The 13,705-nt window shown below is 50.7% G+C and overlaps 1 protein-coding gene across 22 annotated transcripts in view; it reads left to right on the plus strand.

The window, feature by feature from the left end:
• Window positions 1–13,705, plus strand: part of CACNA1C (calcium voltage-gated channel subunit alpha1 C) — a 638,552-nt gene that overhangs the window by 541,956 nt on the left and 82,891 nt on the right. For all 22 annotated transcript variants that reach the window (XM_054526646.2, XM_054526654.2, XM_054526660.2 and 19 more), the window contains 7 exons: window positions 3,025–3,112; window positions 3,622–3,729; window positions 4,556–4,608; window positions 4,930–5,076; window positions 6,457–6,658; window positions 8,485–8,643; window positions 9,495–9,605. In XM_054526646.2, the coding sequence (XP_054382621.1) occupies window positions 3,025–3,112; window positions 3,622–3,729; window positions 4,556–4,608; window positions 4,930–5,076; window positions 6,457–6,658; window positions 8,485–8,643; window positions 9,495–9,605 (868 nt within the window). The remainder of the gene's footprint in view (window positions 1–3,024; window positions 3,113–3,621; window positions 3,730–4,555; window positions 4,609–4,929; window positions 5,077–6,456; window positions 6,659–8,484; window positions 8,644–9,494; window positions 9,606–13,705) is intronic.

Genomic DNA, 13,705 nt, shown 5'->3' on the forward strand with positions numbered 1-13,705 from the left:
CCGTGTCCTCAGTGGTCTGTCACTTGGGGCATGTTGATCAGGCGAGAATATGTTGAAGTACCTGGGTGTTGCCATGACAAGCAGGGCCAGGCTCAGCTATTAAGAAACGGTTGTCTCCAGGACCTTCCTGCCTCCTCCACCACGGCCCCCGTGCCGTAGGCTGACCTTCAGCAACCCACAGTCTACCAATGCCATGACCTCCCCTGACCTGGACCCTCCTTCTCCCTTTCTCTCCCCTCTCTCTCCAGCCAAAGCACCTCATGTTTGAGTGTATGTGTGAATGTGTATATGTATGTCTGTGTAAGTGTGGGGTGTATGTGTGCATGTGTGTGGATGTGTGGGGTGTGTGTATATGTGTATGTGTGTTTGTGGATGTGTGGGGTGTGTGTATGTGTGTATGTGTGTTTGTGGATGTGTGAATGTGTGTGTATGTATGTGTTTGTATGTGTGTGTTTGTGTCTGCATATGTGTCTATATGGGTGTGGATGTGGATGTATATGTGGATGTATGTGCGTATGTATGTGTTTGTGCATGTGTGTATGTGTGTCACTATGTATATTTGTGTCTTGTGTGTGTGTGTGTGTGTGTGTGTGTGTGTGTGTGTGTGTGTGTGTTTCATTTCACTGGTCTGGGGTACAGTCTGGGTGTGAGTTCCAAGAGCTTTCCAGGTGACTCCCCTGTACAGCCAAGGTTGCAGACCTCGTGCAGATGTGGAGGACCTGATTGCTAGTTTCTAGCAAGTTCTAACAGCTGATAGTGTGAATCCTACACTTTAACTTTCAAAGCACTTCCACATCCTCACACACACAAAACGATGGGGGAGACAGGGCAAGTGTTATCATCATTGGATAGATGGGAAATTTGGAGTTCAGGACATCATGACACATCAAGGTCACACCTATGGTAGAGAAAGGCCTAAGTCCCAGGGTTCCTGGTTCTCTCCTCCCAAGAGTGTTTCCATGGTTGGCTGAGATCATGCAGGGACCGGGGCCTTGGGAGAGACCCTTTTCTGTGATCATCAGTTATATTACCCCATATTTTCTGCCTGGGAGCCCACAAGTCTAGATTTGAATCCCAGCATGGCCACTCAATCACTATTTAACCTTGAATGAGGAAGTCTTCCTCTTTAGCCTGTGTTTTTCCCATCTGACCTTTAAATCCCTTCCATTGTGATTCAGTGCAAACTGATTCCCTCCCAGAGAGACTGTAGGAGAGACACAGTGATAGACAGGAATGGCCTTTGCATCTCTTGGAATAAAAGAGCCATGCACCAGAGAAATCAGATCTTTCCACCAGCCCCTTCTTGAGCACATCATCCTGACCACACAAAGCATGAAATCAGCACTTGCTGGCCTATCATTCATTGTTTAGGTCCCAAGGCAAGTATGAAGCTCTCTGAAAGCTTGAGCGGCTATCTCAGGTAGTTAGCCCGTGAGGGTTAGGATGTGCTCCACAGCTGCTCACCAAGGTGGTATGGTTAATAAGCCCCACCTGGGTAGGATGGACAGCTCCAAAAACCATCCAGGCGTCTTGCTCAGAGGCTTGTCTCCTGCTGTCTCCAATCGCACTGGGGAAAAGCCGTAGCCTGAGACTCCAAGAAGCTCTGGCTTGGCCTCGGCATCCCAGGTGTATGGAACCTGTAGTGCAGCGTAGGAGCCGAAGGGACTGGCCTTCTGAAGTGTCACTGAAAAATCAACTGACAAAGGTTAATTGGAGAAAAAGCATGCACATTTATTTAACGTGTATACACAGAGCCTTCAGAATGCAGACCCAAAGATACAGGGGAAATTGACCATTTTTATGCTTAGGTTCAAAAAAGTATGGACAGCCATGTAGAAATGCGACTGGGCAAGAAGGGTAGGATCTAACGCGAATGGACTGAGTGGGGAACCCAGCAAGGCCTGTCTCTAGGTTCTTCTTGGGCTCTCTGTGAAGCTTTCCCTCCTTCTGGGTCGGGGACAGGATCCTGTCTGCAATCGGAGTCTTAGGATCTACACTCCCACGTGGTGGATCTGATCATTTTTTATGGCCAGTTTTTATACAGAAAAGCAGAGGGAAAATTTGAGTAATATTTTTAGGTTGTGTGGCTGGCTTTGGGGAAACGGGTTCTGGGTTCTGGTTTCTATGACCCATCTTGGGGAAGAGCGATTCTAGTGTCTATGGCTAGCCTCGGAGGAGAAGGGGACTGAGACAGGAGGGCAAGAGAAGGTCAGAGAAAAACTTTTGCTTCTGAGACTGCTTCTAAGGCAGTCGTTTCGGGATGTTGTTTCCTGAGCCCCAACAGTAAAGCCCATCCTTCCTTGGAGTCCTGAGTGTGCTCTGGATGGGTTTTATGTATAGGTGCCAGGAGCATAGGTGCCAGGAGCAACTGTCTAGGATATGTGTTTGGAGATAAACACTAAGAAATCTCCTCCCCATGCCCATCACCTCCAGCCACAAGGCCCAAGATCCCACCGTTAGTATGGCATTCTAACGGTGTAGTAACATCTTCAGCAGGCATCATGAGCAGGTACCATTCAGGCAGTTTATCAAGCACACGGCTAGGTGATTTACACAGAATTCTTACTTAACCCTTGCAAAGACCTTCTGAGCTGACTACAGACCCATTTTACAGATAAAGAAACTAGAGCTCAGAAAATTTAGGAAATTTGTCCTCAGTGCCTTGGCTAGCAAGTGCCCGCGCTGGGGTCTGAATTCCCATGGCCTTGCTCTGAATTTCTCTCTCTGACACTGTGGATGCCCCTATGAGTAGCACAGTACATTGCTAATGACCTTCCAGGAGCCACCTTGCGTATTATTTATTCACCCACAGGAAAGCCCCAGGGTTACAGGCGAGCCCCAGGCTCTCATGGGGTGGGAGACGGGAGTAGAGAGTGGTCCCAGAATGCGAACGTCCCCAAGATGGGCTTTACGTTTTCTCAGGTTTGCCTGGGATTCACCTGTCAGGACATGCCCTTACCACATTATTTTTGCTCCCCCCAGAAACAGGAGGAGCTTACTACCTTGCCTGTTTCCCTCTCCCAGGTCCAGTGCAATCAATGTCGTGAAGATCTTGCGAGTCCTGCGAGTACTCAGGCCCCTGAGGGCCATCAACAGGGCCAAGGGGCTAAAGGTGAGTTGAGGGCTTGGGTAGGGAGGCTCCAGCCAGCCCGCTGGGGAGTGGGAGCTCCACAGAGGTGAGGGGTGGGTTGGAAGGAGATGATGGTCAGACCAAGTGGCTGCCATGTGGGGTCCTGGACACTGGTCCCACTGCATGTCGCGGTTCCGTAATGAACAGAATAGTAACAGAGGCAGCCATCCAAAGTGTCTGCCCTAAGCAGAATGTGCCAAAGGGAGATCCCACACAAACCCTGTGCCCCGTGGTGCCGCCGTCCCTATATTCCTTCCACTGTAAAATGGGAGGTTGGCAGGGCTTTTGTCCTTGTAGTCACGGAGAGTCCAGTGGGGGCCTTTGCATCCCATTAGGGTCCATCACTTCCTATATGACTCTGGGAGCGTGGCTTTGCCTCTCTCAGCCCAATTACTCCCCCTTGTGGCAAACGGGCTGCCCCTGCTACGTCCTGGAAAGGCTCCTGGCATCTCCTGAAGCCACGTCCCTCTCCCCGTCCCTTCCCACTGCAGCATGTGGTTCAGTGTGTGTTTGTCGCCATCCGGACCATCGGGAACATCGTGATTGTCACCACTCTGCTGCAGTTCATGTTTGCCTGCATCGGCGTCCAGCTCTTCAAGGTAAGGTCTGGGCTCCGTTGTGGTCCTCCTCCCTCCCCTCCCATCAGCATTCCCGGGGAAGGGAGCCGGCAGATATAGCACAAATGAGACAGTGTCCCGGGCCAGACTTGGCCTGGATGTAACCTCCACCTGCCGCCCGACTCAACCTTCAGACCAGGGGAGGGAGGTGCTGGAAGGAGGCATCGGGCCACCAGGCCAGAGGCCCCTCACCCTCTCCACTTCACCTGACCTTCAGGTCACTGCTCTTCCTTCTAGAAAGAGAGAGAGAGAGGGACTTTCATCCTGTGGAACCTCTGTGTCAGTCACTTGCTTAAAGCCTGCAGCAGTAACTTATTATCAACAGCATCACGTCCCCGCTGCACCACCCAGCTTTCAGAGCCCTGCACCTGTCAAAGTCAGCTCCCGCTGCTTCCTGCAGCACCCCTCGTGTCCTCCTTGGATTCTGGTCTTTTTTGCCCTCATCCTTTTAGTTCTGCTATTCTCCCACCTAGAGCATTCTCCCCTGCCACCTCGCACTGTGTAAACTCCCATCTAATTCATCCCTCTGAGCCCAGCTCCGCTTCTCCCTACCTAGCAAGACCTTCCTGGAGAGTACAGCTCCCGTGGACCCAAGCTCCCATTTTTGCATTGCAGTGCTACTTGCAGCACTGGCGTCTGTATTCGCCACTGTCCTGTGCATGTGAGTCAGGCCCTGTCCATCTGGATTCTGCACTTTTTATCCCACTGTCCCTAGCACAGTGCTGGGCTATGGAAATGCTCACTAATTGCTTTTGGATTGACTCATTGATTACTGAACATCTCTAATACTCTGTTCTCTGCCTTCCAGGGAAAGCTGTACACCTGTTCAGACAGTTCCAAGCAGACAGAGGCGGAATGCAAGTGAGTGGAGGTGGGAGGGCAGCCAGGGCCACGGCCGGTCAGCCCCAGGAGGCTGGAGGCTTGGCCAGAAAGGAGGGACAGCTCATTTTCTAAGACTGCAGTGGCACCTGGACTTTTGCCTGTGTGTAATCTGGCCTCACTGACACAATGTGTAGCATTTTTTGTTCCTGAAGTTTCTGCCCACTGAAGCTCCTCCCATGGCTAGAACGGTGAAGTTCCAGCCAGGCAGTCCCATCCCACCCAGCACTCAGGGTCACTGGCAGGCCAGGTGTGAAGGAAGATGGGAGATCCCAGAGTAAACTCCTTCTCCTCCTCTCTCAGGGGCAACTACATCACGTACAAAGACGGGGAGGTTGACCACCCCATCATCCAACCCCGCAGCTGGGAGAACAGCAAGTTTGACTTTGACAATGTTCTGGCAGCCATGATGGCCCTCTTCACCGTCTCCACCTTCGAAGGGTGGCCAGAGTGAGTATGCAAAGCAAGGCCTCACGAACCCTGACATTCAAGGGCCGGTAGTGACTTTCCAGCCCATCCCCAAGTGTTGTTAATGTCCCGCACTCCCTCTGGAGGTCATATTTACCTGGGTCCTCCTCAGGCAGTGAGGTGTATTTCTAGAACTTATAGTCCACTGTCACTGCCGAAACACAGACTCTTCTTTCTCTAGAAGGTGTCAAGAAACTCCCACCAAAAATTACGTTTTTTTAGCCCTCTTTCCAACCTCAGCATGAGCCACAATGTCAGAGATCTCTGTCATTACCCTTATGGCATCTGGGAGTTGGGTGTGGGGAGAGCTTCTCCAGGTGTGGGCCCTGTGGTCACCATAGGATTCAAGATTGCCACTCCCAGCGTGCCCTTCATTGGGTAAAGATGGCTGAGATGTCTTTGTTTTATTGGCTGGACCCCGGTCTCCTTAGAAAAAGCCTTGCCTGTATTTACAGTGGAAAGTAAGAAAGGGATGGAAGCCCGGGCCCTACTTCCTCTGCAGAGGCAATGCGTTTGTGCGTAGAGCAGCCCGTGGGCCTTGCACGCTGCATCACCTCTACCAGGCAGCTTCCCATCAGGTCCTTATATCTTTGTATAGATACCTGCTTTTCCCCCAATACATATTCCAGTGAAATTAGAATCTGAAAGTCAGAAAATTCTAAATGTTTCTAAGTCAACAGCAATGCATGGATCTTAGGTAAGAGTCACATTATTGTGTGGTAAGATATAGGTGATAGCTGGTGAATAACCAAGTGCTGTGCAGGGCTATGGAGGAAGGGGAAGAGATAATCCCTGTCCATGAAGAATAACAAGCTTCATGGGGCACCCAGCCCAGGCTCAGATGAATGGCATATGTATGTAAGCTGCTGAAGTCTAAAACCAGACCATTGGTGATGATTGGAGTAGCGTGGGTCATGTAGTGTTTTTATCTAAGTGGATATTTGCTCTCGGAGAGATTTATTTTACATTCCTTCTAACATTCTCTGAGCCCCTGCCAGTTTGCAAAGCTGTCTCAATATTTACCAATATTTCCAGTGTTTTAAATCAATGTCCGTGACTCATGTTACATTTAAATAGCTCTTCACAGTTTCAAAACACCTTCCTATACATTATTCTAACTACCCTGCAAGGTGGGAAAGTCAGGAATTATTGTCTCCAATTTACAGATGAAGAATCTGAGTCTCAGAGAGGTTAAGCGCTTTGCCCAAGGTCACACAGCCAGTAAGTGGCCGAGCTGGGACTCCAGCCCAGAGCTGTCTCCTGCACCCTGATCCCTGGGATCCCTGGAGCAGTGGTGCCATCCTTCTGCAGAGGGGACTCTGCTTCTCCAGTTCCCTCTGTGGGACCTGTCTCCTCCTGCAGGCTGCTGTACCGCTCCATCGACTCCCACACAGAAGACAAGGGCCCCATCTACAACTACCGTGTGGAGATCTCCATCTTCTTCATCATCTACATCATCATCATCGCCTTCTTCATGATGAACATCTTCGTGGGCTTCGTCATCGTCACCTTTCAGGAGCAGGGGGAGCAGGAGTACAAGAACTGTGAGCTGGACAAGAACCAGGTAGCTTCCTAGGAAGGAGCGGAGGGAAGCGGGGCCCACAGAGGGAATGGCAGCCTGCGGCCCACTCCTCAGAGGGGCTGCAACAGGGAGAGGCCGTGCAGATACTGAGATCGTCTCTCTATTCCTCAACCAGAGTGGGCTGTCAGTCTTTTTGAGGGACCTGTGCAAAAGAAATGCAAATTCCTGCAAACCCCAGATCTGGCAAATGTACTCAGCCGACAAATATCTATGAAGCTTCTACTTAAGGATACTGTATGATAGGTTTTGTCAAATCTCATGCCCTATCTAGAAGTTAACAAGTTAGAAGGCCCCAAGTGGGTTGGCACCATGATACGGAGGAAAGAAACTAGAACTGTGAGGGAGTGAGGGCTTTTGGGGTGGGGAACAGAACGGCTTCAAGAAACCATTCTTACATGGTTTCTTAAGTAAAACCCAGAGGCTTGTGTGGGAGGCGGGGGCAGGAAAGAGGCTTAAGTGGGAGTGAGATGGTGATGCCAAGTATCGTGACAGGTTCTGTTAGCCGTGAAGAGCTGGCAGTGCCGTGACTGAGTCAGGAAGCTGTCAGGGGGAGGTAGATGTAGTGCCTCAGGTCTGTTCCTAGCTTGGCTCCCACTGGGAGGAGTCCGTGGGGAAACACATCCCTGTCTGTGAATAAGGAGTGCCCACGGGAAGGAGCGCAGCATGGTGTGCCCCTTGTGACCCTCACCAGGCCAGCCAATCCCCTGTGGGTTTTCAAGTCTACATCTCAGGCATAGACTCACTCTGCTGGCTGCTGTGTGGACCCTGGATTGAAAGAAGACAGGAAAGAGAGGAGGCCAGTTAGAAAGTGGAAATGAGAGAGGATTAGACCCCGATCTAGTATGAGGTTAATGATGGTAACGATGGAAAGAATAGGAGGAGGTAAAAGCATTAAGACTCAAGCATTGGACATCGGGGCTGAGGGTTTGAGAAGAGGCTGGGGAGATTCCCCAGTTCCTGATCTGGAAGCCTGGGCAAAGTGAAGAGAAGCGGACTGGCTCTTTGCCAGAGTCCCAAGAATCTAGTTAGTCCGGAATCCCCTTCCCTCTCAGTGAACTGTGTTTTTCCATCTTATGGACACTGGCAAATAAGAAAGATTGATTTAGTTGGCCAGGCGCAGTGGCTCATGCCTATGATACCAGCACTTTGGGAGGCCAAGGTGGGCAGATCACTTGAGGCCAGGAGTTTGAGACCAGCCTGGCCAACATGGTGAAACCCCGTCTCTACTAAAAATACAAAAAATTAGCTGGGCGTCGTGGCGCATGCCTGTAATCACAGCTACTTGGGAGGCTGAGGCAGGAGAATCGCTTGAGCCCAGGAGACAGAGGTTGCAGTGAGCCAAGATCACACCACTGCACTCCAGCCTGCTGGATTTAGGACAGGAAAGAAAAACTGAGGAGAGAAGTACCCAAGGAGGGTCTGTGGCATGGGAAGTAATCAGTGAGAAGCACAGCTGTCAGTCGGTCAGGAAGCACATTCTTAGCGATGCCGACTCCCTGCCGAGGCACATGCCAGGCGTCACCAGGGTGAGGAAAGGAGATGTATGGTCCCTGCCTAGGACCTTGTTACGGGGATTTGACGAGAAGGGGCTCTCTGCTTGATTAAGGGGGCCATGGCAAAATCAAGACATTTTCCAAATAGCACCTCCCACCTGTAAGTGAGCCAGAGCTGCCAATGATTTCTCAGACTTCCGGAGAACCCCACCCCACAGTGTGTGGTTTCATTCACATCCCACACTTCTCTGCCAGCTCCCCCCACACCCTCCAGGTAACTAACCCCACTCTCCCCATCCTCCACCACCCTCCCAGCGACAGTGCGTGGAATACGCCCTCAAGGCCCGGCCCCTGCGGAGGTACATCCCCAAGAACCAGCACCAGTACAAAGTGTGGTATGTGGTCAACTCCACCTACTTCGAGTACCTGATGTTTGTCCTCATCCTGCTCAACACCATCTGCCTGGCCATGCAGGTCAGTCCAATGAGGAGCACAGCCACGGTGCTGCAGAAGGGAGCATGCCATGGGGATGGAAAGTGTAACGGAGCAGCAGGCAGCTCAGTGCATCGCCTTCCTGGTCGCCAAGGGAGGCAGTTGGAGAAAGACGAGTGTTCTCTGTCAAGGATGCGCTCCTCTCTGGGCCTTATGGAAGAATCCATGGCACCCTGGGTTGATCAATGGAGAGAGGGGAGGAGATGGAGAAGGGAGGGATGAGCTGGATGCGTTCGTTGTTGGTTGATCAATGGAGAGAGGGGAGGAGATGGAGGAGGGAGGGATGAGCTGGATGCGTTTGTTGTTGGTTGATCAATGGAGAGGGGAGGAGATGGAGGAGGGAGGGATGAGCTGGACACATTCATTGTTGGTTGATCAATGGAGAGGGGAGGAGATGGAGAAGGGAAGGATGAGCTGGATGCGTTTGTTGTTGGTTGATCAATGGGGAGAGGGGAGGAGATGGAGAAGGGAGGGATGAGCTGGACGCATTCATTGTCGGTAAGGTGTGGCGTGTGAAGGTGGGTTCTGCATCCACCTGTCTTCAGGGACAGAGCTTGTTCCCAAGCTCTCTTGAGTGCCAGAGTCTCCATAAAGTTGTCACGGCCAACCAGGGAAATGAACACAGATGTGTTCAGAGTTGGCAGAGCAGGGAAGATCTTGGAGGTTCTCCTGAGTCCTCCTGACTGCCCACAAAGAGGTGGGCGGCCCTCTGGGGGTTTGGTTCAAGGAAGGTCTTGCTGAGGCAAGGGCCTCCGAGAAGGCTGGGCAAAAGGTGGGGAGGAGGGGAGACCTCCCTGCCCCGTGTTCACAGCTCCTCCCCTCTCCTGATGCAGCACTACGGCCAGAGCTGCCTGTTCAAAATCGCCATGAACATCCTCAACATGCTTTTCACTGGCCTCTTCACCGTGGAGATGATCCTGAAGCTCATTGCCTTCAAACCCAAGGTAGGCCTCTGAGAAAGACCTTTTATTCCCAGGCATCAGGGGTGGACAGAACGGGGAGGTGGGGTGCAGGTATTGAAGGCAGAATGAGGGGAAGAGGGAAAAAGGCATCGGTGAAGGACCATCCCTGCTCCGATGATCAGTGCCCCAACTCCTACACCTGCCCAGAGCTGAACCAGGCCAACTCCAGGAAACACTCTCAGCTCTCGGTGTTGACCCTGGCTGGGATGCACAAGCTGCAGATTCCTCGCTGAGCTGAATCTCTGAGCCTCTCCTAGGAGAGGCAGGTGATGGTCTTTCTCCTATGTCCCATCCTCTAGTACATAACCTGTTAATAGAAGAAACTATGCTCATAGACTGGCAGACCAAACCTCTCCGGGCCCAGCCCCCCAGATCCACTCAGGCCTCTGTTCCACCCTCCTCCCATTTCATCAGCCACACAGACCAACCTCATATAAAACATTCAGCCAGGGCTGGATTTGCTTAGGGCTCAGGGCTCCAGCCCATGGGCACTCCTGTTCCCTGCCTCAGAGGCTATGGCATTGCTCCTTACATGCTCTGGGGCAGGAAGAACAATTACCTGCAAATTTCTCTGCTTTGTTCCTTGTGTAAGGGCAGGAGGATTAGGCCTGCTGCTGAATGAGGCAGGGTCAGAATTCCTGTCCTTTGGATCATCTGTGCCCTTCCTAGCCAGTCACCCCCACTGTCCTCAGTGGTGGAGGAGCAGACACTGGTGTGAGCCACACCTTCCACCCTGGGCCTCTGTAGATGGGTCAGGATCACTGGTATCCACTGGCCGGGATTCACCACCAGGACAGCTGCTTCTGAGGGAGGCTATGAGAGCAACTGAGCAGCCCCCAAGCTACCATAACACCTTTTGGAGAAGGATGAGAAGGAACGAGTTCTAGGAGCATCATGCAGTTACAGACTTGAGACAATCTCTCCAGCTTACTGAGCCTTCTCCTCCCTCCTTTGGTAGTTTTCCCAGATGCAACACAGATCAACAGGAGGCCAAAAGCAAGAGTCCCTGGCCATATCTTCTATTTTCATTCAAGTTTTTACTGGTCTCAAGATTAATTGGGGGTGGGGGAGGTCCAGCTTGGCCTTTGAATCCATGTTCATTGAGGAGATATCCACAGCCTTCTTTGAGTGAATATTGACTCACACTTTGGATTCCATATCATGTGCTACACATATATCATCGCACGTCATTCTCAAAACGTCCCTATAAAGTAGGTATTAAGCATCCCTCTGTGGAGAGGGGGGAAGTGAGGCTCAAACAATTAAGTGCCCAGTATTAATTGATCCACTGCTAAGAACTGGCAGAGCAGAGACTGGAATCTGGCACCTCTGACTTCACTGTATTTTCCACCACACTGAGGTTAACTATCATTTTCCCATGTCAAGTGTTCTGTGGGTATTTTTTAGAAAGAGGGAAACAACCTTGGAGGGACTTAAAAGATAAGACAATATTCCTACAATGCAGATTCTTCTCTCACTCAAAGAATGCCTGGGGATCCCAGCTGATTTTCATAGAGTAAGGCTCCTAAGGGACATCCTTTGGTGATAGAACGGTGGTTTCCTGCCTTCTCCAGAGAAGCAAGTACACTCTTTTTCACCTTCCTGTACAAGTCCCATTTAGGAGGACAGATCTTGTCCTGACCTAGAGAGGACCCCTGGGTTGCCCTGACACCTTCCTTAGGGCGCACGGTGTCTCTGCCCATGCATGGTCCTATTCCAAGCCCTGCAGCCCAGGAGCTCTGACAGTTCACCACCTACAGCAGCATGACCAGCTGAGGCCAGGAGTGCAGTCACTGCCGAGCCGAGCCTCAGTCTCGGATGACATCCTCTCAGTGGGGAAACTGGCATCGTTTTCATCCAGTGTCATGAGACATATGGTTTAAATATTTCAAAGCCTTGAGTCATTCCACAATTGACTCAGATGTGTTTCTGACGATGTCTGAGGCAGTCTGGAGAGCCTGCAGTGGACTTTCTGAATCATGCCTCCTGAGCACGGGAGACATACGGACAACCTTCCCTGGGAAGTGCATGAAATTGACACCTGCAGGAGCCTCCATCCTGTCCTCCGTCTAAAAGACACTCCACCTAAATCCTGCCAATCAAGGAACAAGCGAGTTTCCTAGGAAGTAACCATTGCGAGTGGTCTAAACCATAAAGTGCCTCCTAATTTCCTCTGTTCCTGGTTTTCTATTGTGAGAAGATGGGGCAAGATAACGGAGACTTTTACCCAAGAAGGAAGACAGCCATCCTGGGGCCACTTGCATTTCACACTCCAGGGTACATCTATGGTGTAAAGAGAAAGGAAAATGGATCTTTCCCTGTGAATTTCCCTAAAGGGGCTCTGGCAAGAGGGGGATAAATGTCACCACCCAGTTAGGAGCATCATGGAGCACAGCTGGGTCCCTGGATTCTTACTGAGCTATGTTCTTCATTCACAAATAGACTCCAGGAAAAGCAGCTCCAAAATTTTCAGGCAGAAAACCAAACTGGAAAAACTTGAAGCTCTGGAAGAATATCCAGCTGGATCTGGCCCAAGAACCAGTGGCTTCTAACCATGACCCGAATCCATGACAACTTTCATTTCCCACCATTAACTAGGACTGTGTGCTGCACTTTTTATTTCACTGGCGTGATTCTTTGTGTATGACCCAGATGAGCATCAGCATTTGCTGTGAAAGGATGGCTAGGAACCAAGGATGTCGAAGACAGTCTGAAGTTGTCACTGCTCATGTTTCGTCTCTGCAACTGGCTGGTTGTTGGTCCATCAGCCTGTCGACTTGTATTCTTGCTTCATTCTTTCATTGCTTTCATGGTCATGGATGTTCCCAATTTCTTCATTTCTGTGTGTTCTCCTCACCACTCCATGGAAAATAAATTTACTCAAGTAAGTCCCTGCCTTAAATCTAACCATCCCACTTCTTAAATTCATACTTTGTTCACACACAAAAAAAAAATCCACAAAGAAACTAGGAATCAACATAAACCAGTTTAGATTGAGTCGGTCTCTGACCAAGCCTCAGGAACCTGCAGGCATGGTTTGAAGAGAGTGAGGTGGATCATGGCAGCACTGATTTGAACAGTGAACAGTGATCCAGAAGGATCTCCTTCCCTAGAAGTGAGAGGCCATGACCTGGAGATAACTGGATGGCCCCTGCACCCCACACGAAGGTGCAGGACCAGGCTGGGCAACATGAAAAGTGCTGGCTGGAATATTCTGAAGGTAATTAAATAACTGGATTGTCCTATCATGAACTGAAGCTTGTCAGCAAAGACAGGAAAATAAATTTTAAAGATACTCTTATAGATTTGATAAACTGAAAAATATGCAATGCCTGGGGAAAAAGTCTAACAGAAATGGCCAAGATCTCTACAGAGAAAATGATAAAATTGAAAGGAATTCAAGAAAAGCTGATAACTGAAGACATCTATCATGTTCCTGAATTGGAAACCTCAATATTATTAAGATATCATTTCTCCTCAAACTGATTCATAGGCTCAATACCATTCCAGTTAAAACTCCCAATTGCACTTTGCTGGAGGTAAGAATGGCAGGAGAGGGAGCCACACCATAAATCCTTTATGGCCAACAGGATGAGGCTGGGTGGTCCTGAGGCTTCAGCCCCTTCGGGCAGCTCTGATATCACCAAGGAGGGAATGCACAGGAGCCTGGCACGGGAAGCAGCGTCTGTCTCAGCTACTCTACTGTCAGCTGCTGCTTTGGTAGTGGGAGTGATGATGTCACTAGTTGCCTGAGGTTTGCTGTCGAGGATGTCTCAGCAAGGGCACTGGGGGAGGAGGAGCTGCAGGAGGCGGTGAGTGAGAGGCTGCGCTCCAAGCTTCTCCTCCTCAGTGGAATGTGGTATGCCAGGAAGGCAGGGGTTCACCCCATGGAAGGCTCCTAACTCCTCCCCTCCGCACAGGCTCCCACCTGGGCCACACAGGGGTGAAGCAGCTGAGACTCACCTCTGCCCCTCAGCTGAAGCCAACCCACTCAGGGAGTAGCCAGTGCTCACCTCCCCAAGAAGAGGATGCTGGAGGGGCCTTGACCCTGGCAGCTCTCTGGAATCAAAGTCTTGGTCTCC

Source organism: Pongo abelii, chromosome 10 (genome assembly GCF_028885655.2).
Source record: "Pongo abelii isolate AG06213 chromosome 10, NHGRI_mPonAbe1-v2.0_pri, whole genome shotgun sequence".
Classification (NCBI taxonomy): domain Eukaryota; kingdom Metazoa; phylum Chordata; class Mammalia; order Primates; family Hominidae; genus Pongo; species Pongo abelii.